At 32.8% G+C, this 26672-nt stretch overlaps 2 protein-coding genes across 3 annotated transcripts in view; one reads left to right on the top strand and one right to left on the bottom strand.

Annotated features, from left to right (window-relative positions):
- Positions 1–2: 2 nt before the first annotated feature.
- LOC134711784 (uncharacterized) lies at positions 3–16346 on the bottom strand. The gene is made up of 4 exons (XM_063572660.1): positions 16260–16346; positions 12177–12275; positions 11097–11161; positions 3–9044 (listed from the first exon to the last, which is right to left on the bottom strand). Exon 4 carries the CDS (start codon positions 9009–9011, stop codon positions 303–305), a length of 8709 nt encoding a protein of 2902 aa, XP_063428730.1. The 5' UTR covers positions 9012–9044; positions 11097–11161; positions 12177–12275; positions 16260–16346; the 3' UTR covers positions 3–302.
- A 126-nt stretch (positions 16347–16472) lies between these two features.
- Positions 16473–26672, top strand: part of LOC134711783 (bifunctional glutamate/proline--tRNA ligase-like) — a 60777-nt gene continuing 50577 nt past the window's right edge. For both annotated transcript variants that reach the window (XM_063572658.1, XM_063572659.1), the window contains exons 1-2: positions 16473–16607; positions 20433–20520. In XM_063572658.1, the coding sequence (XP_063428728.1) occupies positions 16565–16607; positions 20433–20520 (131 nt within the window). In that variant the 5' untranslated portion in view covers positions 16473–16564. The remainder of the gene's footprint in view (positions 16608–20432; positions 20521–26672) is intronic.

Raw genomic sequence — 26672 nt, 5'->3', positions numbered from 1 at the left:
TGCATAATAACTTAATAACTTAGTCAGCTTTTCCTCCCATTGATTTGTATAAAAGAACATATGGATTATATAAAATGTACTCATAAATGACTTGAGCATGTACAATCATTAAAATAAAGGCCATAAATTTACAAATTTTAGAATTCCACTACCACAAAGCATGTTATTACTTTTAAATAAGCTGTCATTATGACTATCTTACAAACAAAGACAAGTATGAAAATGCTGACTGCTTTTAAATTATCTCCCCTTTGATTCAAATTGTCTCCCTTGCTGGAAAGAATTCCTATACAATATAGCACCTATTTTTCTCCTGAGACTGTAAAGAAAAGATAAACATCTTGATCATCTTTGTCCATATTGACAACACGTAAATTAACATCATCAATACCCTCAGGTAAGTTTACAACAGTATTATATATTGGTCCATAATAATCAGGAATTCTGATATTGGCTGCATATGGCTTAGTTAGTTTCTCTGGAACATTTACAACACGGTTAATGTTTTTGTTTTCATTATTTTCTGTGTCAATCACTGTTTGTGTTATGAGTTTATTTTTCCCAAACTTAAAGTAACATTCCTCTTGTTGATTTTCATTGTTCCTAGAAATCCCTTCTATCACTCCATCTGTTACAATTGAATTTTTCTTGTCTAGTATAATCACTGGCTTGGATACTATCTTCTTTCTGATACATTTATCTATTTTACTAGGAGTTTGACCAACATTTATTTCATCAACTTCTCTTTTGATATCAACAGGATCTATTCTATTACTTTGAACTGTATCTATTCTGTTACTTTTATCTAGGTTCAGTCTGTTATTTTGAATTTTGTCTTCATTGTCATTTTGGGATTTACTTTCTTTGTATGGAGTTTCACTGTCCATCATATGGAATTTTATATCGTATTTAAAATTGGGCACACTTTTCTCAGTATCAGAGATGCTACTTTCCTTTTTTACAGTTTTCTGAAGACTTTTCCCTTCTATATCCTCAAGATGATCTAATCTTGTTGCAGTATATATGAACTGATTTTCCTGCATTTCATCCTTTATTTTTCTCTCAGTATAATCATGATCATGAACAATTATCTCTTCAATCAAAACATTGGGTACAGTATTAGTCAGCTGACCATCCTTGAGTGATTGTACCCAATCAGATATTTCCATGGTGCTTAAAGCAGTTACCTTATCAACAGTATTCTCTTTTGAATCGTTTATAATATCATTATCTATTTCATTTTCTTCATAATTATCATCATCATCAAATTCGGGTTCATCGTCCTCAATATCATTATGTTCTTGATGATCATACTGCTCATCCTCCTGGTCCAATGGCTTTTCATGATGACCATCCTGCTCAACCTCCATAATCAATGGGTTTTCATGATGATCATCCATCTGGTTATCTATACCCAATAGATTTTCTTGATCACCATCCTGCTCAACCTCCATAACCAATGGGTTTGCCATTTTGATAAATTTACTTGCGCCATCTACAGTAGGTGTTTGCTTTCTTTTCCTGGTATTATTCACCTCCATGGAATGATGTATGTCTGGCATTACGTCAGTTTCAGATTTAATTGCCTGTTTTGTTGAATCTATAACTGGTGTAAAGCAAAATGAAACATATTTTATTGTCTTGTGAAATTTTCTTTTATGATTATATGCTTTGTCTATGTTCTCTACGATGACACCACAGAAATTACAACGATACTGCCTCGTGTCTTTTTGATGGATTCTTTTATGATGTGCATTCAGATTGGTTTTATCAGGCAATATAGCCCCACATAAATCACAGATAAAAAATTCATCTGAAGTTACTTCATTGGCTTTGACGGAGCTGTTTGTAATGATTGTATTCTCTCCAGTAACAGTCATTCTGTCTTCATCTCCATTTAACTCTTGTAGGATAGCACCACCGTCTCTACGACTTGATAAACGTACTTCATCTGTTTCATGATCATATCTTTGAACATGCTTTGATTTTGTAGGTGGAATATTTGTATTCATATCACTTGTAACTGTACAGGTTTTGACCGAGTTGATGTTAGAATGAGAAGACTGTGGTGGGTTGACATATGATAATGTTTGATTATGTTCTAAGGATTTGTTTTGAGAATGGACATTTTTCATCATTTGAACTGCCGATATTTGACCTTGTCCTGCACTTTTTGACTGAATTCTCCTAGACAACTGTGTTATTGTATCTTTGCAAGATAAAGATGCTTTTTTTGCAGATGGTTCAATTATAGGTTCTTTCACTGGTGAAGAATTCATTAAACTTTGTAAAAAGCTGACAGCATCCAAAGTTTCCTTAATTTGTTTTTTTGACCGATTCCCTCTCATATGTTTTGAATCTATAATCTTTGATCTATTTATTTCCTCTATATTTGTGTGTGACAATTCAGAATTTTTACTTTTTCTTGCAATATACCTTGTATCTAGTGGAACAATTATTCCATGTTTCTTCTCTTTGTGTCTTCTGTGACTTCTTGACTCTGAGAATGTCTGACCACAGATATTACATTTATATTTGTTCCCATGATAAACTTTCCTGTGGTGCACCATGTCTTTAAAGTATGCAAAAGACATCTGACATATTGCACATTTTATCTTTTTTTCACGTACGTACACATCTTTATGTAATCTTTCAATGTGCATTTGATATCCCCGCCTTGTTAATACCTTACCACAAAACTCGCATGTCCTCTTTGCAGAATCGTGTGTATCCTTTTTATGAAAGTCTAAATCTTTTTGAAATGCAAAGGTTCTAAAACATATGGGACATGTAATATTTTTTTCAGTAAGATGTCTATTGACATGTTTTCTACAATCCTTTAACCGATTTATAACCTTGCCACACAGTTTGCATGCACATCTTTTGTCTCCCATTTTCATAATATAATCCTCTGCCTTTGAACCTTCAACAATATCAGTAGATGTCACATCAATATATTTTATGTTCTGCGGAGCTTTTTGAACATTTTTCTCTACTTTTGAGTAATTATGATCATCCATTAAAGATGTATTTGTCATATCATTTGTGTGACGGATGTTATGTATTTTCAACAGGTGTTGATGCAATGCTCTTTCAATGGAAAATGGTGTATTACAGATATAACATTTACGTAATCTTTCTGAATGCATTCGCTTAATATGCACTTTTAGACAATGTTTCTGTTTGAAAATTTTGCCACATTGCTGACACACTGCAGCATTTGTATATGTAAATGATCTGCTGTGTTCACACATATAACCAGCCCAATAAGAACTCTGATCAAATTTGAAGAAATGGTTACAAACTTTACAATGGACACCGGTTGATTCTTTAATTGCTTTTTTATGTTTTTTGCGGGCATCTACAAATCTTTTTTGTAGTAGCTTAAATCGTTTCTTCTGCATTTCCCTTTTCAATACCAAACATTTTTTCCTTTCCTCTTTAGATAATTGTTTATGTTTTTTGCTGATCTGACGTTTATTTTCATCATTTACATGACTGACATCTATTGCTTCTTTATCGGAAGCTAATGATTCATCTTTTGCTTTGTTCTTCTTTTCATCGATATACGCATCACTACTTTCTCTTGCATTTAGTAAAGGTAGTTCAGTAGAAAGTGTGAAGGGTTGAGTGTTTGAGGAATCATTTTCTTTCTCATTTGTCTCTTTTGCCATAGTATCAGACAAGTTCACTCCTGTGTTATTTGGTATTACACATATTTTACTTTTAATGTGTATGACAAAACTGCCTCCATTAGGAAAATCTTTCCCACAGGTACATACAAGAAGTTCCTGACCAAAGTGCGTCCTCATATGCAAATCTAAAAATTCTTGGCGATTAAATTTTTCATTACAGATCTGACATGTGTATAATAACTGCAGATGTTCATGCTTCTTGTGAGATTCGTACCATGGTGAACTTAATCTGCCTTTATAATATTTCGACAGCTGTGTTCCTCTACCACAACCAAGACAGATAACTGGCAATACATATTTTACATCTGATAATTTGTGCTCATGCAAATGAAAATACAGATCACTATAATTGTTAAACCTTGCAGAACAAAGGTCACAGCAATAGATACCATCTTTATCACCTACATCAGATTCATCAACAGCCATTCCAAATGAGTAAAAATCAGCAGTACTAAAAATCTCTTTGAAATCTGGTTTCAAGGCATCTGTATTTTCACCATTTTTTGGCTTGCTACTACGACAGCTACCCTTTGATAGTCTAACATTCTTATCGATGTTGTTCTTAGATTTCTCTGACTGAATAGACGGTCTTTCTACAAATTTTGCATTTAATTTCTTATTTCTTGAGCTTTTCCGTCTATTTATAATTGAGGACTGCTCTTCTTGAAGGTTAACCCCCTGTTTTACACCTACACTATCAATGGATTGTTCATCAAAATCTGGTAACTGTGTGCCTTCATTATTAGCTAACAATTCTTCTAGAAAATGTCCCTCCTTTACTGGCTGTTTGTCAAGGTCATTTCCCTGCTTGGCAAGAATGTCATCAACTGACTTTTCTTCACTATAAAGCTCTTTCTTGTTAACCTCACTTTTGTCCTTTATGTTTTGACTGTCAATAAATTTCATTTTGAGGCATCTTTTATAATGCTTAATGAATTTTGGGATTGAACTTTTAATTTTGCATTTATGACATATATCACAATTCAAGTATCCCTTGCTTTTCTTGTCATGGCTTATCTGTTTATGTATTTCCTTCAACTTCTTACTTTTGAATGCATTAGGACTACATTTGTATGCTGTACAAATGAAAGGCAACACTTCCTGGTCTTCCATTTTGTGTGCTTCCTTGTGACGGTTTATTTCTTCTTTGGAAGTTTGTGTATTATATATGTAGCCATAGCCACACTGAAAACAAACAAAGACTTCTTGGCCAGAATGTTTACAAGGTAAGTGGACTATAAGATAGCGGTAATTCTCAAAGCCAATATTACAATGACCACAAACAAACAATGGTTGGTCAGTTTCTAAGTCCTTTTTAGTTGCATTTGCAGAATCAAGTTTCGGTTTATTCATGCGAGCAATTGTAAATTCGCCTTTATGACGTAATAAACGTCTTTCCTTTTTACTATGAGGTTTCCCATTTTTCTTCTTGTATTTGGTTTTAGTATATGACAATGAACAAGCCTGTTTATTTTTCTTGATTGTACCAGAATGTGTTGTGTCTACATCAGATTGAGTAATCATGGTTATATCTAATTCATTGTCAGCGTGATTACCATTACTGGTTGTATCTGGATTGATGGATTCTGATTCTTTTTCAACAATTGATTCAGTATATGTGCTACTGCAATTCTCTACCGAATCTTCCAGATTGCTTCTGTGTATTTCTTTCTTTCTCAGACTATCAAGGTTTGAATTCCAATTAAATTTTACAGTGTTATATATAATCTTCTTTTTTTCTCCAGTGACAAAACCGGTTGTATATTTTTTATTTTGTTTACGAGTTCGTAGACTTCTACATTGTTGTTTTCCATCAGATGATTCCAAATCATTATCTAAATCAAGCTCAATGCTTTCAGTGTCTGACTTTTCAGATAATTTAGAGAGAAAGCTGCTTTCACTTGTATTTTCTGATGTGGTGTTTGTTTCTAAAATATTTTTGTCAGACTCAATTGCAGGATTTCTATTTAATTCTTTCATTTCATCGTTACATTGAAACCCATCTTGATCTTTATTTTGATTGGATGATTTTTCAGATTTATCCCCTCCTTTTGTCTTTATGAATCCTGTTATTCTATCTGCAGATTCAGCAGACTCTGATTGTTGGTTAGTACCAACCACTTCAGTTGCTGAGAAAACAGACTTTATTGGCTTTGTCAACTGGTCAGTTATTACAAATGCAGACCGAGATGCTGCTGTTGTTTGGTTTGTAAAGATAGTTGAACTTGTAGATGTAATAGGATTTGTTGACATTTTTGATTGTTCAGTGCAGTTAGTTGATAATGAAGATGTTGTTGCTTCAGTCTCCATATCAATGATTCCAGTCTTAAATGGACAGTAACTGAGGACAGACTGAATGTTTCCTTGATTCATTATCGGGAGTAAAATTGGACTCTTCAACTCTGACAATTTACTGTTAGCTGTTAAACTTGACAAACTACTCTTATTAAAGACTCCTGCACTTTGGATTAAAGTCTGTGCGTCCAAAGTTTTACAAGGAGTTTGTATTTGTGTAGATAATTTTTGTCCTATTAAATGTGTGTGTGTGCCATGACCAAGAGCTGCTGGCAATCTAGGTTGGTCCACTTTAACTGAGATAGGAACATTGGAAAAAGATAACTTATCGGAAATGTCATGACTTTTTTTCATTGGGTCAAATCTGAGAAATGATTCTATTTTCCCATCTTTTATAACAGGCAGAATTACACGACTACATGATGCTGTTTGCCTTTTATTATTCGTATCCACCGGAGACAAAATCTCACTGCCAGAAGCTACAATTTCATTATTTGTTTTCTTTAGTTCATCATTTTCTTTGATGCTCTCTTTATGAATTTCAGTGTTTTCTTCGTGATTACTGATAATATCCATATCACTCATGTCGCTTGCAGAAGATTTTTCATCTTTTGTAACGAAATTGCTTCTTGTTTTCCTTTTATCAACAGATTTAGACACTAGTGAATCAGATTTCTCTGATGCTACTTGAAGTTTATGTTTTTCACTATTGTTTATTTCTGATTCACTGCGATTTGATTTGCATTCCTCCTTTTCACCATTTTCTGTATCAATCTCAGAAGATCCTGATGTAAACATGGCAAATAAATTCCTATCATCTGCACTTCCAGATTCTTTCTTTTTCAAAGGCCTTTTGAAAATATACTGCCTTCCTCTGGGTGCTTCCTCATCACTTTCATTTTCCTGAGATTCATCACAGTTCATATCTTTGTCAATTACCTTAGTTTTGTTCCTTTCATTATCTAACTTTTCTTCTTTTTCAAAAAATCCTTCTACAATAATCATATTTTCATCCATAATATCACCTTTGTTTTTTTGAGTTAGTGTTTTGTATCTCTGTCTCGCTGCTCCAGGACATGTCTTCAAATGCTCTTTTAAAACAATACCTGAGTCTAATCTTTGTCTACAGTTTGTACAATACTTAAAGCCATGATCTGATTGATGTAATTCGAATTGTTGTTTGTCTGTGAACATCCTGCTACAAAGGGTACAGACATGTACAACAGTGTCGTCTGCAAGTTTGCTGTGAATGTTAATATGATGAATCATGGATTTATAGTCACAGAAAACATTGTCACACACACCACATTTGAATGGAAAATCTTCTGCATGATCTACTTTGTGGTGTGTCTTGATCTCAGAATGTGTATCAAATTTCTTCTTACAAAGTTGGCATACTAAGAAATGCTTATCAGTCATATGCATATTTAATATCATTTGTCCTCTACATTTATGGTCACAAAGTTTACACTCAAGTGGTGTATACCCAGATGGTGTACTAACTTTATCGCCAAAATCATGAGCATTACGGCGACGTTTGTTATTATTTTTTTTGTGCGCTACTGTATACAAATGTTTCTTGAAGTCCTTGGAAGAAAAATTGTCATTACATTGGTCACATCTTAATAAACCCTTTTCTTTATGTGTAATACCAATGTGTTTGTCCAGCATGTCTAAACACAAAAATTTACTGTTGCATACGTTACAATGATACAAAAATTCTAACTTCTCAGTTTGATGACTCAATTTATGCTTATAAAACCTTGCTGTTCCACTTACTCCAAGTCCACACATACTACAGATATCCACTTTACCAAAACCGTGTTCTTTAAGATGAAGATATAATTTTTCAAACTTTCCAAAAGATTCTTGACAACTGAAACATCTATATATTTCACTTTTGTATTTATAGAGTTTATGGTTAATACTTATTCCCTCTTTCGTTGTTTCCTTGTTCACTCCAAAGTCTAGACATGACAATACTGATCCTGAACATTTCCCATCATTGCTATCATTAGAGACTTTGTTTTTAAATAATGTTTTTAATGGACTTATTTTATGATCTGTTAACATTTCGCATCTTTCTATTGGATCATTCAAATGATAATATAAGCCAACTCCAGACTTAAAGTCCTTTGAACACATGTGACAGTTGTATAAATATCTTCCATTGTGCACCTGCAAATGGACTTCTAACAATGTTGAATTTTGAAACTGTTCTTTGCAAATGGTACAACTATGACTTAGTTCATTAGGATTGCTTTTATGTTTACGTTTGTGTTTATTATACAAGGGATGGTTATCGAATCCTAGCCCACAATTTAGGCAAATCCTTGTTTCAAATCCAGAATGTGTTTTAAGGTGAATATATAATTCTGATGGTGTTAGGAATACCTCATTACAAAGACTACAAGTAAACACAGGTACCTTGGTGATAAGTTTTGGTTTTTCTTTGTCATTGTCTTGGTTAATGTTCGGTAAATGATGCCTATAGTGTTTAACAAATTCTGCTGGATTAACTGAAAAAGTCTTATCACATGATCCACATTGGATAAGATTAGGATTTCTATGTCCTTCCATGTGAAAGTCTATTAGGACTTTGGTTGTAAACCCCATACCACAATTGTCGCATTCAAAAGGCATTTCTGGTAAAATATATCTCCTTCTGGTGATGTGGGTTTCATAATTCTTTCCTTCCCTGAAACCAGTGCCACAATTATTACAGTAGTTAAGCAAGTCAGATCTTGTAGCCTGATGATATCCAACTATGTGTGTGAACAGGTCAAAGAATGTTTTAAATATAGCTCGACATTCAAAACATTGGAATGATCCACACTGATAATGGTTGCGTTCACATACTTTATTTGTGTGATTTTCATTTGTAGGAATGTCTCTTACAGAATCTGTATCTGGGATATTCTGCGATCCTTCTGACATAGAAGTTTCCATCAGCTGCACAGTATCTGTGTCAACAGAATCGCCATCCATCTCCATCTTGTATGTGTCTTTACTTCTACACATACGTTTCAACAGCTCATGGCGGAAATGTATATCCTGCAAAGAAAGAAAGAAATTCGAATTTACAGTTATGTATATTAAAGGGGCACTAGCTGCCAAATTCGTGTTCACTGATTTTAATCAAATTCTCATATTTGATTTATAACAATGTAAAACATTTATCCAAACTATTAGAAGTCAAAAATAAACAATTAACAGGGCACTGCCATGAAAATAAGTAGCTTCGTTTCGTGTATTTTTTAGTTTAGACACCATCTAATTATTGAGTTGACCATTAAAGTCATCCAATGACCATATAAGCCATCTAAACATAAATATAGATATAAATAGATTTAGCAAACTCATGCTTTTGGATTATTCTAAGTCTATTTAATTTCATATTATAGATGATAATTAAATGTTTTATTTTGTTTTTCCCTGTACATTGCTGTATAAGATGATTTTTTGTGGATCGAATCAGTTAATCAAATGATTTACCTTTGTTTCACTTTCAATGTTGACATCCTTTTTCTTTAAAATAACTTTACACATACAATTCATGTGTTATCCATCTCAAGTTAAGGGGTTAAATAAAGGTTAACATGAGTATGGATTCAATGCAAGTGAATAATTCATAATCAACGTTTTTTTAGCTTATTTTGACAAAATTAAACCATACTGGCTGCTAACAGCGAATTATTATTTCACTATTTGCATTTCATTATTGATTGAGCCAAAAAAAATACTATATTCAAATTTTTATAAATCTTGTAGCTAGTGCCCCTTTAAAGTTCTACTATTTTAAAACTAATTTATGCTATCTAAATGTCTTTTTTATACATTCAATCAACCATATAAAATCCTTAGAAATAAAAAAAAAAACAGTTGTTTTCTGATGTACGTTATAAATAAGTTTTTCAATCACCATGTTTATTTGTATTTTCAGTGAGTCTATGATAGTACAGTAGACTTATGGATAATCAGATATCAAAAAAGCCTATATCGCTAAACTAGGTATGGAAATCTCCACTCAATAATGAACACCTCTCAAACATTATGGACTAGAAAAGAATTCATGACAAAAATCTCTTTTTTGTTGATCTTGTATTGCTTATTATTTTTTCTGTTTACAGTTTCTATCCATCTTCTATAGCTTTTGTCAAAAATGAAAAAAGGTAAACAAAATGTTGTCATTTGAGTGCAATCCCTTTAAAGAGTCTAACATGGCTCATGTTGATTTTGGGAAATCTGACTTATATGTAGATCTTGTCTTGTTCAGATGTTTTTTAAAAGTGTCTTTCTATCTTTTATATTATTCAAGATGATAAAAAAAGGATGCAAACAATTAAAAAAAAAATAGCCATTAATACAGAAAACTCCAATATATAAACCATTTTGACTGTTTGCAGATTTTGTCTTTCTGATATATTTTTGTCTTTTGAAGTGTCTCTCTATCTATTATAATTCTAAAGATAATAGGTAAAACCACTAAACATTATCATTAAAAAGATTAAAGCATAGATACTCCAACAAGCAGTCTTCATACAATTTCATCCATGTTACTTTATCTGTAGATATTGTTCACCCGATTATATTTGCTTATTCAAGTGTATCTTTCTGTTATACTTTTGAAGATCTTAGATAAAAAGTCAACAAATTGGTCAAAATCATCAATAATGAGCAAAAAAAAAAGTTTAGCAAAGTTGTAAATCTTGTCTTGCCGATCATTTTTGCTGTTTCATTGTTTCTCTTTATATCTTTTATTGTTTTCAAGATATTATGCAAAACAATAAAGTACATTGGTAAAAATTGTCATTTCTAACCATGCTGACTCTTGTAAGAAATCGTTTAATAGGTTTGATTCAAATGAACAATTAAATAGGTTGATCTCAACATTTTTTACAGTTTTTTTCCCATGTAATATTTTCTCTTTTTATAATGGTTTTCAAGATGATATACAAAACTTCTTTTTCCCCCTATGTTCTATTTTGAGCACTTTTGGTTATCAGGTAGGATAATTGGACACATTTTTAAGACTTGTTACCAAAATAATGATTTTGGCCAAGTTTGGTCATATTAAGTCAAGCATTAATGTTAAAGTTTACTTACAATGACAATGGACGACAGGCGGAAAGTGATGAAAAAAGGTAACTGTGTCCCATAATCTTGGTGAGCTAAAAATAGAAAAGATATCAACTATTGTTACATTTTTTTTCAAAACACCAAACCCATTACTAATTATTTACTATATGAATATGGTTTATTCTATCATGTTTACGAATTTCAAATAAGAATATGAAATAGAAATATTCATGAAAATTTGTCAATACCTTGTACAATTGTAAATTTTGTCCAGTTTTTCTGGTCAGGAAATGACCATGGAAGCATCTCATTACAATACTGTAAATTCAGTAATTATTGCATACATTTATTATTGCGATTTTGTCATTTTAGTGCATTTTAGTTTTTGCAATATTGAGAAAATTCCTGTTTAATTCATATAAACAAATTCCAAACATGAGTTTGAATTATTGCGATTACAACCCTGTTGCATTTTTCGCGGTAATAAAAACATCTCAATAATTTCTGAATTTACAGTATCAACTTTATTTCTGAATGTTATTTTATAATAAACATGCAAGTCCCTTCTCAACAAAGATTTTTAAGTTCTATCATAATTTCACCATTTTCCTTTTTTGGTTTCAGCTCCCTCTGGTAAATTTTATTTAGATGAATTTGGCTATTATTTTGAGTGGTTTTTTTGTCAAAGCTCTTCAATGTTATTGTTTTGATATATGCTTGACTTTCAAGCTTCAAATACTTGGCTTAGAACATTCCAGATGATGCCTGATTCATGACACACATCAAATATTATTCTGTAACTTGTATGCGGCCGAATTCAATTAGGTTGAAATCATGGTAAAATTTTCAGATACAAATGCATTCTGGCTACAAATGCACAGGTAAGTTCCAGATATCTCGCTTGGTACAGGTTTGCATACTACGATTAACTAAATTTTTGACGAGATAGATATATAATCTTAAACTTTTTAACATTGTTTTTACTCATAACGCTTAATATTTTTGAAAGAATAATTGGGCCTACAGAGCCCTCTGATGACACTTTTCCTTTGTCCAAAGTACCCAAAAAAGAACTTATACTTTTAACAAAACTAACTAAATACTCACTTCGTTAATTCTTCTCACATGTCTTCATGAATCAAATACAATTACAGCAATATTAAATATATTCTTGTTATTTCTTTGGGTTTCAGACTGTCAGTGTACCTGTAATAAGAGACATAACAATAACAATCTTAATACAATCTTTCAGTACTTATTTGACATAAAATAATTAGCTCCTGTTGTGTCAATTCTAATAATCTGCTTTGCTAAGCGCAGCTAGATCACCCACAGAGGTCCAACAATGACCAGTTGGGGCAAAAATGGACACAATATTCAAGCTTGATACAGGTCTAAATTTGGATTGTAATTAAATATTTGACATATTAAAGGTTTCTGAATAAATGTAGTCAAAGAACTTGAAATTGGTTATATGAACTAAATTTATATTCAATTTAAGATTTCTTGCTTTGTGTTAATTCTCAATGTCATATTAGAAATTTATGAAAATCAAAAGGGAGCTTACTTCAATAGATATAAACAATTCACCAAAGTTTCATGATAATTGCTGACAGCTTTTTGGAGTTATTATATGAAAACTGGAAAATCCCCCCTTTTTTAATAAATAAAACCCCATACTCAGAAATGTAAAATGTCTTAAGATCTCTTAAGGGAGCTTACATCAATAGATTTAAACAATTCACCAAAGTTTTATAAGAACTGCTGAAAGCATTTTTGAGTTTTTGTCAGAAAACTGGAAAATCACCCTTTTTTTATGTATAAAACCCTGTAACTCTGTAACTTGAAAACATATTGATAAAATCATATATTTATAAAAATCGAAAGGGAGCTTATGTCAATAATTAAATATAAACATTTCACCACAATTTCTTGCAAGTTGGTGAAAACATTCTTGAGTTATTATCAGAAAACTGGAAAATTCACTATTTTTTAATAAATAAAACCCCACAACTCAGATAAGTAAAATATGAAATTCATAAAAAAAAATAGAGGCTCTTAAGAGCCTGTGTCGCTCAACTTGGTCTATGTGCGTATTAAACAAAGAACACAGATGGATTGATGACAAAATTGTGTTTTGGTGATGGTGATGTATTTGTAGATCTTACTTTACTGAACATTTTTGCTACTTACAATTTTCTCTATTCATATAAAAAACTTGGCCCTTTAGTTACAGAGGAAAATATTTTTTTTTAAATTTACACAAGTTTACCAAATTAATGAAAATTGTTAAAAATTGACTATAAAGGGCAAAAACTAATTTAGACTTATTTGTAGATCTTACTTTGCGGAACATTATTGCTGTCTACAGTTTATCTCTATCTACAATAATATTCAAGATAATAACCAAAAACGGCAAAATTTCCCCAAAATTACCAATTCAGGGGCATCAACCAAACAACTAGTTGTCCAATTCATCTGAAAATTTCAGGGTTGATAGATTTTGACTTGATAAATTTGCTCTAAATGCTTTGGTTTCAGAAATATAAGCCAACATCTACATTTTACCCCTTTGTTCTTTTTTTAGCCATGGTGGCCATCTTGGTTGGCCAGGTCACTGAACACATTTTTATAACTAGATACCCCAATGATGACTGTGGCCGTGTTTAGTTAAATTTGGCCCGTAGTTTCGGAGGAGAAGATTTTTATAAAGATTACAAAAATTTACGAAAAATTGGTAAAAAATTACTATAAAGGGCAATAACTCCTTCATGACAAATAACGGTAAAAATTCTTGCCAAATGATGTTAACAGTAATTTTTGGTGTATGACAATAAAATTTACACTTTCTGTTAGATGATAAAAACATCGACTGATTTAAATCATTGTAAATGAATCCCGTTAATTTTTTTCATGAAAAATTACCGTTATGATTATCATTCCAGACCTCTGAAGAATCACGATAATAATATTTTGACGAATAACGGTTAAATTTTTACTAACTGTAGCCGAAAATGACTGTTTAACGCAGGACTTTAAAGGGCATTACTACCCTCATTAATGAGTGGCTCAAAAATGCCATTTAAATGTTCATTGTACAAATGTATCCTTCATATTTTTATCATAAGCAAATGCATTTTATCTATATGTTCCATTTTAGCCATAGTGTTTGACTATGTTTGCTGTCATACACAGAAATAAAATAAAAATTCATACTAGATTTCTTTGAGAATATTTTTTATAGTTAAAAAACATACATGCAAACAACTTGTGTACAATTGTCCTGAAAGGGGAATAACTCCTTAAGGGTCAATTGACAATTTTGGTCATACTAACATTTTTAATATTACTTTGCTGAACATTATTGCTGTTTACAGTTTATATATCTATAATAAGTGCTCCAGCTAGAAATTGATAGAGACAGGTTGGTAGTAGAGGGCAGGGCACTTTTTTAAGGATAGTAAAAGGAATTGCTCTTTTTTTTGTGTCTACATTTCTGTGTATCTATCTCAGCTTTTTATCACCAGTTTGCATTGTTTTTTCACTGTATATGTTGACAATAAAGATGCATAAGTTGTTGTTTTGATTATTTATTTTTTAGATTTTTTAAATAGTTTACAACGACAGATGACAGAAGACAATGGATTCCAAGTGATGACAAAATCTTATGGGAACCTTCGACCCGGTGAGCTAAAAAGGAAAATTTGAATAAGAAAAAGTCTGCATCAGTTTAAAAGTCAGCAATGTGAAATGTGTCCATGGGAAGCAGATGACAGCCCTGCTTGCATACATGTATAACGTCGTAAAGGGACATAAATCAAGAATGGTAATACTGATGCTTACCAAAGTTCATACTTGATCACAGTTTAGTGTGAATAAGCATGGTGTATAAGATTCATAACATTAGGTTGAGGCAAATTAAACTAAAGTTAGATTTGTGATTTTTTTGTGTTTGAATGCCACTTTAAACACCACATTTAGGCAATTTTGAAATGTCCAGTTTTAATTGGCAGAGGAAGCTTGAGTGCCCGAAGAAAACCACCAACCTTTGCTAGGAAAACTGAAAATCCTAGTCAATGAAGCTTAGAGTTGTTTCCATAGGGACATCACACCACATCTTACAATTGTGTATTACGTATGTGGACTTGACCCTCTTTTCAAGCTAAGTTTTGTTTACATTTGAAAACATGCTTTTTATGAACCGAGGGGATTGAGTTGGGGTTGTTTTGGGAATAAGGACATGAAGGAAAAGTAGGCTAAAATCAGAAAATATTATTTTTACTGTTGCAAAATGTATGAAAACTTCTTTCATTTTAACCTTGCGAATTGCTATAAAGAACTGATTACTATCATGACTATCGAGAATAGATGACTACACAATATAGCGAAAAATATCAAGTGACTAATATGTATCATACGTACCTGCCAACTGTCAGGCTCCCAAATAGAAATTTTGAAAGAGTAATAGTGTAATAGAGTATAAATAGAAATTTTGATTGAGTAATAATGCCCCCCCCCCCCCCCCCTTTGTAAGTTTTGTTGTACTATAAGAGCCATCTTGCTCATAAAACCCCCATGGGTATTTTGAAAGTTGGCAGGTATGACTTATAATAAACTTTATCGCTAATCCCGGCTAACCCGGCCGCTTGAACTTTTGATGCATACAACAATCACTTTTCCATTGTGGCGTCACATATTTTGTTTTATGACATCAAAATATAACGGGAACCTGATTGATATCCAGCAATGATGGACAAATATCGATAAGGTGTATAAATAAAGCTTTATTAAGAGTAGGCAAGGTATACAAACATAAGCTCTAATCAGCTTTTAACCGACATATGATATATTTTTAACAATACACCTTATCGCTATTAGCCTACTCTGCCGGCCGGCCCACCCAGCCGCTTGACCTTTTGACGTATACAACAATCACTTTTCTAATGTGGCGTCAGATATTTTGTTTTATGACGTCAACATTTTACGGGAACCTGTGTGATATCCAGTAGTTTGACAGTGACTCAGTTATAGGTTTTATTAACTTTTATTGAGTTTTTCCTTGTTATGTTTCACCAGCATCACTGTCAATGTGTCATGACTGTCAGGGAAACTTTTAAGTTACATGCAAAATAAAATAATCTATACATATATATGTAACTCTGTGTTAAAAGTGCATTTTTAAATAATTACCATTTAAAATACAATTCCAACATCAGCCTCGGGCGCCAACGATGACGAAGTTTCCAATGGCTGTTTTTGGGGTCCACTGGATCTGAATTAAATTTGCGCGAAGGCAGAAAAGTTAAACAAATAGTAGATACCAGTTCAAATATCGGAAATTTCTCATAATTATTCCGACATGTTTTTGTCTTTTAACTATTATTTGTCATTCACGCGTTTTATCAATAAATAAATAAATAACTTTATTAGAGCGTCAAAGGGACTAAACTAGGCTGACGAAACACGCCGGCAAGACAACACAAACGTCTCCAAATATGGCACTTTCTTTTTCTACACCGAAAGATAAACCTGCTATTGGTAAGACTCTTTTCTCTGATTTAGAAAATGCCAAGGAAGGTGAATGTATGGTCTTAGTAGTCTATCACTGCGACACTACCATGACCATGTCAGATTGTCTGGCTGTCGAACACTGACAGTCACTTTGAATCGCGTATGTGGCAGGTGTGTTCGACTCGAGATCGAAATAATCTTAATAGGCTAGGATTGTCTACTTTTCCACTAAAAGTTAATTATATGACAATGCTACCAAAGTTTTCACCAACCCGCCTTGTCCAAATAATTTAGTACGATATTACTTAGTCCAAATAATTATGACGTCTTGCAAGGCTACTGAGCAAGGCTATTTTATTTTTTTTCTGGGACGCCTTCCTACGACAGTTGTAGGAAGGCGTCCCAGAAAAAAAAAAAAAATAGCCTTGCCAAACGTCATAATTATTTGGACTAGATATTACTCTGACGTCCAACGGCTGTTTTGCCAGACAAGCTTGGCAGGTTGGACATCAGAGCTCGTCCCATATCAAAAAGGGGATATTTGCCCTCCAAAATAGATGCGCTGCTTCATCGCTTCTGGTGCCAACTGGCGGCCTTGGAATTATATAAATCAGGCATCAATCTCTTCATTTTTCATTTATCTTTTCATTTATGTAAGTTTCACCTACCTGCCAACCTTTATTTTTCCATATTTTAACAGTTTTCACAGAGACCCATCGATTTCAGCATTTGACTTTCACTCTCAAATGGCCGTCAAGTTAAGAAAGATTTCGTGGTCTCCAGACTCAAAATATGCAAATATTCATATTTTTTATTTTTCTCTCCTTCAAAGGAGATCGATGTTAAACATTTAGTAGCCAACCACGATTTTTCACTTCCTTTACAGGAGATTGGTTTGAAGCATTTACATTAAGTTCCGACCACGTTAAAATCGCAAGCTCTCCGACATTTAGATAACTTGCATCGTAAAATAAACGAGGTGTTCCATTATGGTCATATGCATTAATCATCACTTTTTTCTCTTGATCACGTGATAATCTTTGAAAATGAAAGGCATAATGCAGAAATTGATGGGTCACTGTGCAAACTGTTAAAATATGGAAAAATAAAGGTTGGCAGGAAGGTGAAACTTACATAAATGAACAGATAATTGATAAATGAACAGATTGATGCCCGATTTATATAATTCCAAGGCTGCCAGTCTGCACCAGAAGTGATGAAGCAGCGCATCTATTTTGGGTGGGCTAACATGCACTTGATATGGGACGAGCTCTGACGTCCCACGGGCCAAGCTTGTCTGGCAAAACAGCTGTTGGAAGTCAGAGTAATCTCGGACTAAAATATTTATGACGTATGGTAAGGCTATAATTTTTTTCTGGGATGCCTTGCTACGACGTCATAATGCTTAAGTCATTTTTTTACGACCGCAAAATTTGAAAAAATTTTCGTCGTATCTTGCTATCATACTGGCGTCGTCATCTGCGTCGTCGTTGTCGGCATCGGCGTCGTCGTCCGAATACTTTTAGTTTTCGCACTCTAACTTTAGTAAAAGTAAATAGAAATCTATGAAATTTTAACACAAGGTTTATGACCACAAAAGGAAGGTTGGTATTGATTTTCAGAGTTTAGGTCCCAACATTTTAGGAATTAGGGGCCAAAAAGGACCCAAATAAGCATTTTCTTGGTTTTCGCACTATAACTTTAGTTTAAGCTAATAGAAATCTATGAAATTTTGACAAAAGGTTTATGACCACAAAAGAAAGGTTAGGATTGATTTTGGGAGTTTTGGTTTCAACGGTTTAGGAATTAGGGGCCAAAAAAGGGCCCAAATAAGCATTTTTCTTGGTTTTTGCACCATAACGTTAGTATAAGTAAATAGAAATCTATGAAATTTAAACACAAGGTTTATGACCATAAAAGGAAGGTTGGTATTGATTTTGGGAGATTTGGTCCCAACAGTTTAGAAATAAGGGGCCCAAAGGGTCCAAAATTAAACTTTGTTTGATTTCATCAAAATTGAATAATTGGGGTTCTTTAATATGCCGAATCTAACTGTGTATGTAAATTCTTAACTTTTGGTCCCGTTTTCAAATTGGTTTACATTTAGGTCCAAAGGGTCCAAAATTAAACTTAGTTTGATTTTGACAAAAAATGAACCGGTTGGGTTCTTTGATATGCTGAATCTAAAAATGTACTTAGATTTTTGATTATTGGCCCTGTTTTCAAGTTGGTCCAAATCGGGGTCCAAAATTAAACTTTGTTTGATTTCATCAAAAATTGAATATATGGGGTTCTTTGATATGCCAAATCTAACTGTGTATGTAGATTCTTCATTTTTGGTCCTGTTTTCAAATTGGTCTACATTAAAGTCCAAAGGGTCCAAAATTAAACTTAGTTTGATTTTAACAAAAAATGAAATCTTGGGGTTCTTTGATATGCTGAATCCAAACATGTTCTTAGATTTTTGATTATGGGCCCAGTTTTCAAGTTGGTCCAAATCAGGATCTAAAATTATTATATTAAGTATTGTGCAATAGTAAGTCTTTTCAATTGCACAGTATTGCGCAATGGCAAGAAATATCTAATTGCACAATATTGTGAAATAGCAATTTTTTTTTTAATTAGAGTTATCTTTCTTTGTCCAGAATAGTTTGCAAGAAATATCTAATTTCACAATATTGTGCAATAGCAAGATTTTTTTTTAATTGGAGTTATCTTTCTTTGTCCAGAATCAACAAGAAATATCTAATTTCACAATATTGTGCAATAGCAAGATTTTTTTTTAATTGGAGTTATCTTTCTTTGTCCAGAATCAACAAGAAATATCTAATTTCACAATATTGTGCAATAGCAAGAATATTTTTTAATTGGAGTTATCTTTCTTTGTCCAGAATCAACTTAAATCTTTGTTATATACATTATACAATGTATATTCACTTTTTACTACCAACTGATAAATTAGAATAATCTTTACCATTCAGTGATAACAAGCAGTTTTTTTTTACATCTTAATATATTATGATGTATTTAAATGAGTAGTTATTGTTGCAAACTCCATTAGAAATTTTAATTGAGATTAGTTTTGGAATAAGAGAAAGGGGGATGTGATTAAAAAAATTGGGTTCAATTTTTCTCATTTGAAATTTCATAAATAAAAAGAAAATTTCTTCAAACATTTTTTTGAGAGGATTAATATTCAACAGCATAGTGAATTGCTCTAAGAGAAAACAAAAATTTTAAGTTCATTAGAACACATTCATTCTGTGTCAGAAACCTATGCTGTGTCAACTATTTAATCACAATCCAAATTTAGAGCTGAATCCAGCTTGAATGTTGTGTCCATACTTCTGCGGTCGTATAAAGCTACGCCCTGCGGAGCATCTGGTTTACGTCTGGAGTTTGAGAGGAAATTTTGGGGGGACTTTGACACCCAATTTTGACATGAAAATAAAATATCAAGCTCTGCTCAGTATAAATCCAGGGACCTGAATTTCTGGAAGTTTGATGTTGCCAAATTTTACCACAACAGGGAATAATTTTACACTGATGCTAATTTTAAAAAGTGGTTCATGTTTGATTGAACTATCAGCTACTGACAAAATAATAATAACTGGGTATTATTATGTGTGATGGCTTTTATGAACAAAAGACAGGTTGATAAAAAAATCGCCAGCTTTCCTGGTATACAATGTATACATACAAAATATATTCAGGCTACTAGTCCAGTGGACTAGTTAAATTTAGAATTAATCGCCCCCAAATTCAAAAACAGGTCATTTTAGCTGACTTTTCTTATTCTGATATATAATATATTCTGCTCTAACAGTTGAGTGATGTTTTGATTTATTTCAGCTGCCTTGTTGACGGCAGAGTTTGTAGTGAAAGCAGGAAAGCCTGTCAAGATCGAGCTTGGAAATAATACATCATTGGTAGTTGATAAGTAAGTTTTTATAGTTGTTACTTGTACAAATGTTTTCTGTGTGGAATTGCTTTCATTTGCAGCATTGAGAATCAACTTTCAGACTATCCACATGAAAAGATATATTTATTATTTATACTTTAATAATCTAATATTAAAATTGAGAATGGAAATGGGGAATTTGTCAAAGAGACAACAAACCGACCAAAGAGCAAATAAAAGCCAAAGTCCAGCAATGGCTCTTCAATGCAGTGAGAAAATCCCACACCCGTAGCCATGCTTCAGCTGGCCTCTAAACAAAAATGTATACTAGTTTAGTGATAATGGTTAAGTTGTCGTATGCATGTAAGATAATAATGTGATAAGATGTATTGTAAATGTAAGCCAGGCATGGAATTGTTCACAATTTTCATCTACAGACATCGAGAATTAACTTTGATATGGGACTATCCACATGAAAAATTGTTTATTATATACCTTTATCTAAGTTGTAATTTGTTTAATACAGGGTTATTATAATAAAGATATAAAAATAATGAATTAAAACTCTACTACTTCTACTTAAATGATTTGATATATAAATTTTTGTCATTATGGAGAGTTGAAATCCTTATCAAATTTGGTTGTAAGTATTGGAAAGTGTCCATTGAAATCTGCTGGTTTAATTAATTGGAGAATTGTTTTAAGTACAGGTTCTGCAGGAATCCTGATCATAGTTAATCTTTTGATATTAACTAAAATGATGGTGACAAATTTCAGAAACATAACACATTTTTGTGATTGCATTATGGATATAATGAAAGAAGGGATACTGTGGACTTTTTTTACACAAAATCCCTGTAGACAAACAAAAACCCAAAACAAGGGAATAGATAATTTTATTGCTATTCTTCATCTCAAAGTCATAAAGAAGCCTTCACATGGGTTAACACGATTAAACATGTCTTAACTCACTTCAAGTACAAGACTGACACATTTTTAGCTCACCTGGCCCAAAGGGCCAAGTGAGCTTTTCTCATCACTTGGCGTCCGTCGTCCGTCGTCGTCCGTCGTCGTCGTCGTTAACTTTTACAAAAATCTTCTCCTCTGAAACTACTGGGCCAAATCAAACCAAACTTGGCCACAATCATCATTGGGGTATCTAGTTTAAAAAATGTGTGGCGTGACCCGGTCAACCAACCAAGATGGCCGCCACGGCTAAAAATAGAACATAGGGGTAAAATGCAGTTTTTGGCTTATAACTCAAAAACCAAAGCATTTAGAGCAAATCTGACATGGGGTAAAAATGTTTATCAGGTCAAGATCTATCTGCCCTGAAATTTTCAGATGAATCGGTCAATCGGTTGTTGGGTTGCTGCCCCTGAATTGGTAATTTTATAGAAATTTTGCTGTTTTTGGTTATTATCTTGAATATTATTATAGTTAGAGATAAACTGTAAACAGCAATAATGTTCAGCAAAGTAAGATCTACAAATAAGTCAACATGACCAAAATGGTCAGTTGACCCGTTTAGGAGTTATTGCCCTTTATAGTCAATTTTTAACCATTTTTCGTTAATCAAAGTAATCTTTTACAAAAATCTTCTCCTCTGAAACTACTTGGCCAAATTAATCCAAACTTGGCCACAATCATCTTTGGGGTATCTTGTTTAAAAAATGTGTGGCGTGACCTGGTCAACCAACCAAGATGGCCGCCACGGCTAAAAATAGAACAAAGGGGTAAAATGCAGTTTTTGGCTTATAACTCAAAAACCAAAGCATTTTGAGGAAATCTGACATGGGATAAAAATGTTTATCAGGTCAAGATCTATCTGCGTTAAAATTTTCAGATGAATCGGTCAATCCGTGGTTGGGTTGCTGCCCCTGAATTGGTAATTTTGAGGAAATTTTGCTGTTTTTGGTTATTATCTTGAATATTATTATAGATAGAGATAAACTGTAAACAGCAATAATGTTCAGCAAAGTAAGATCTACAAATAAGTCCACATGACCAAAATGGTCAGTTGACCCGTTTAGGAGTTATTGCCCTTTATAGTCAATTTTTTACCATTTTTCGTAAATTAAAGTAATCTTTTACAAAAATCTTCTCCTCTGAAACTACTTGGCCAAATTAATCCAAACTTGGCCACAATCATCTTTGGGGTATATAGTTTAAAAAATGTGTGGCGTGACCTGGTCAACCAACCAAGATGGCCGCCACCGCTAAAAATAAAACATAGGTGTAAAATGCAGTTTTTGGCTTATAACTCAAAAACCAAAGCATTTTGAGGAAATCTGATATGGGATAAAGTGTTTATCAGGTCAAGAACTATCTGCCCTGAAATTTTCAGATGAATCGGTCAATCGGTTGTTGGGTTGCTGCCCCTGAATTTGTAATTTTGAGGAAATTTTGCTGTTTTTGGTTATTATCTTGAATATTATTATAGATAGAGATAAATTGTAAACAGCAATAATGTTCAGCAAAGTAAGATCTACAAATAAGTCAACATGACCAAAATGGTCAGTTGACCCCTTTAGGAGTTATTGCCCTTTATAGTCAATCTTTAACCATTTTTCATAAATCTAAGTAATCTTTTACAAAATCTCCACTGAAACTACTAGGCCACAATTATCTTTGGGGTATCTAGTTTGAAAAATGTGTCCGATGACCTGGCCATTCAACCAAGATGGCCGCCACGGCTAAAAATAGAACATAGGGGTAAAATGCAGTTTTTTGCTTATAACTATGAAACCAAAGCATCTAGAGCAAATCTGACAAGAAGTTAAATTGTTAATCAAGTCAATATCTATCTGCCCTGAATTTTTCAGATGAATTGGACAACTGGTTGTTGGGTTGCTGCCCTCCAATTGGTAATTTTTAAAGAAATTTTGCCGTTTTTGGTTATCTTGAATACTATTATAGATAGCGATAAAATATAATTTCAGTCGGTTGATTTTATGAATTAGAATGAAATTATTTTCTTCTGAATTGTCTGCCCATATAGGTGGCGTTTAGGTTAAGTAGTTTGTATGATTTGGCGGTTAAATCATTCGGCACGACAGGGTCTACTCGATAGGTCACGTTAATTTTTCTAGCTGTGTTAGTCGATTAGTACGTTCGAATTTAGTCTTGGATTATGAAGGTGAACCCGATATTCATTGAGAACTGTTTTAACTGCTTTAAATCAACAAAGTAGAGGTACTGAGTCGGCAATTATTGGTGGTAGAGAGAAATTTGGTGGACTTGGATAAGTTACAGTGTGCTAATCAGTTGATGGAGTACCAGGTGAAGAGAAAAGAAAATTGGAACATACTTCTCTTGTGGGTCCTACACACACTTCTGGTCCAGCAGTCCGTATGTCAACAGTAGTAAATGACCCACCAAACCTGGCCTCAGTGAAATTTTGAAAGATGAGTATTTAAATTATCTATAAATTTTAGCTATAATAGATAATTGTATTGGTTATAATTTGACCAATGATTTTATTGAATATCAAGTAGGTCAACCTGATATTATTGTTAAGGATTGACTTAGCAGAAACATTCAATTTTAAATGGATATTGATACGCCCATATTTATTATAGATACTATAAGAGATGGTTGTATATTACCTTTCTATTCAAATACAATATCGATTATTGTTTGTCAAATACTTTATTATTTTTAAGATACCTCTTTTGTTAAATCAGCGATTACTAATTTATTAGCTATGATTTAATTGTAGAGATGTCAAATATTCACTTTGTTGTGAATTCCTTAACTGTTTCTGTTCAGTTAAACAACACGTTTAAAATCAGATTTGAGACAGAATATGACAGGTATTTGCGGGAGACAAGTGTAAACTTTGAAGATATGCGTATTGCAAAACATTACATTTATACCAATTCATATACGTTTAAGTATGTTATACATTAGTCTATATGTTTCCACCTCATGCTAAATATCTATGATTTGTATGGGACTTTAATGGTGTTTCTGCTTGTTATAGTTTTACTAGAATATCTCATTAAAATGGAGAGAAGAAAATAAGCAGATTATTATGTACTTATACGATGCATTCGGTGTACATGACGATGAGGAATTATGTAATACAACAAGTAGCGGTTTTATACCCAAGGCTGAGACGTCTGTGGACTACTATTAAAAAGTTATAATTTCAGGGGCTAAGATAAAGGAGTTTTTACTATTCCTGACAATTGTATACACAAGATAATGAATATCATTTCATACATTGATTTGTGTTTAGCAAAAACGGAAAGTATTTGATGTAGCTTCTTTTGGTAGCCAGGACAGCTTAATATATCTATTTCTCAAGTTATAGGCAATATTGTATATTTATTGACAAAACATTTGTCTAATGATATAAATAGTGTTCATTCATACCGGAGCAGTAATATACATTTATCTGTAGACAGTATTGGTCTTATTAATAAACCGATTTAGGTTTTAAATGCACATGAAGCCAATATTAAACATTAAAAATCTGAAGTTCTTGGCAGACTATAGCGTACAGTGAAAACCCATGTAATATTGTTCACGATATGTGGTTTATAGAATGTGAGGTTTCTACAAGTTCCAAATGGAAGGAGTTCACAGTAGTGAAAAATGTATTTTTGTCGTTGATAAACTTTTTAGCTTGCAACAATATAAGATTACTAGTAACCACAATTAAAATGTTGTTAGTAAAAGGAGCACGACATCAGTATTGCAAAAGTTGATTTTAGTCATTTTAGCACATATATATTGCACGATGTTTATATTGACATGGTAGTGAGTCTACGTACTGAGGATAAGAGAGCAGATTATCTTAGTCGGATTGTTGATTAACATGATTGGCGACAGGCTAATTCTGAATTTGTATTTCAGATAGTTGATGATTGGCTACAGGCTAATTCTGAATTTGTATTTCAGGTAGTTGAATCCCTTAGGGGACTTCATGAGGTTGACTAGTTTACCTCTGGTGACAATTTTTAAATTGATAGTTTTTTATTCCAGATTTTGGAATGTGAATTCGTCAGGTATTGACGCTTTCACGGTTGATTGGCGAGGGATTAACGGGTTGTTCGTTTCACCTATTTCTTTGTTCCCACAAGAATTAATGTATTTTCGACAGTGAAAATCAAAATTTACTCTGTACTGGCTCTCTGCTGGTTTTTTGGCTAAAGCTTTTTTCTATATGGTGATGGTTTTTCTATATGGTGATGGTTTCTTTTCTGAAGTGACAAATTTTATAGATCTTTCTACTTACAGACATGCTTATATAGCTGGTAGAGTAAAAAGACCATATTTGGCAATGTTGATTTAACATTTGCATATTTAATAGCATTAATGATGGAGTTTTCATCCAGTCATATATCACTTTGATGTGAGCATGTATTATAGATCACTTTGATGTGAGCATGTATATGATAGATCTCTCTTGATCTCTTGCATGTATATGATAGATCTCTCTTGATCTCTTGGTATAGATTACTAGCTTTACTAGATTTGAATCTCAGTTTTTGATTTGAGTTTTCATATGAATTTTGTGGATAATTAGATGCATAGTACTTAGCTGATAGTTATAATTTTAGATTGCTTTTATAAGTTATGTTTTATTTTTTAATTACAAATATATTTTTGCAGGCACTCACCGGAAGAATTGCAGAATTAACCTGCTTCACTAGTTAGCAAAGTGAATTTTCTCTCAGATCTAATGTAGGAATCTTAGCAGTTTTTACTATAAAGGATATTATCTGAGTATTTTACGCTGGAATAATTGGGCTGCATCAAACAGAATTGAAAATTGTTATACTGTACCAGCAAAAGCTTTTTACGTTGGTTTATATTTGGCTGTATTGACACATTCGAGAAATACTGTTAGTCCAGTTGAACAACCGATTTACTCTTTACAGTGGATACATTCTCTTATTGGATCATCATGTTTACCGATGAATTCGTCTTTAGTTATTAACCTACTAGAAGATGTGAGGCGTAGCTTGCCTACTCCTACGAATATAAAGGAGCCTGTTTCGTTAGAATTACTGCATGTAATGTGGGTTGTTATGTTTTCTTTTGGTAACTTGTATAATCAGCGTATTTGATATTTGTACGTGTTTCAGTGCTTTTGTGAGTTGAGTTGCTATCTATTCGACGAAGTGATTATTTTAAGTTATTTAAGATCATTATATGTCTATTGTCATTTAACGTTTCAA

This window comes from Mytilus trossulus, chromosome 3 (assembly GCF_036588685.1).
Source record: "Mytilus trossulus isolate FHL-02 chromosome 3, PNRI_Mtr1.1.1.hap1, whole genome shotgun sequence".
Lineage (NCBI taxonomy): Eukaryota > Metazoa > Mollusca > Bivalvia > Mytilida > Mytilidae > Mytilus > Mytilus trossulus.
The sequence above is the reverse complement of the archived record's forward strand: the minus strand, read 5'-3'. Positions and strand labels throughout refer to the sequence as shown.

What these genes read in the sequence shown, in the direction of transcription:
- LOC134711784 (XM_063572660.1), bottom strand. Translation starts at nt 9,011, where the DNA reads ATGTGTAGAAGTAAAGACACATACAAGATGGAGATGGATGGCGATTCT.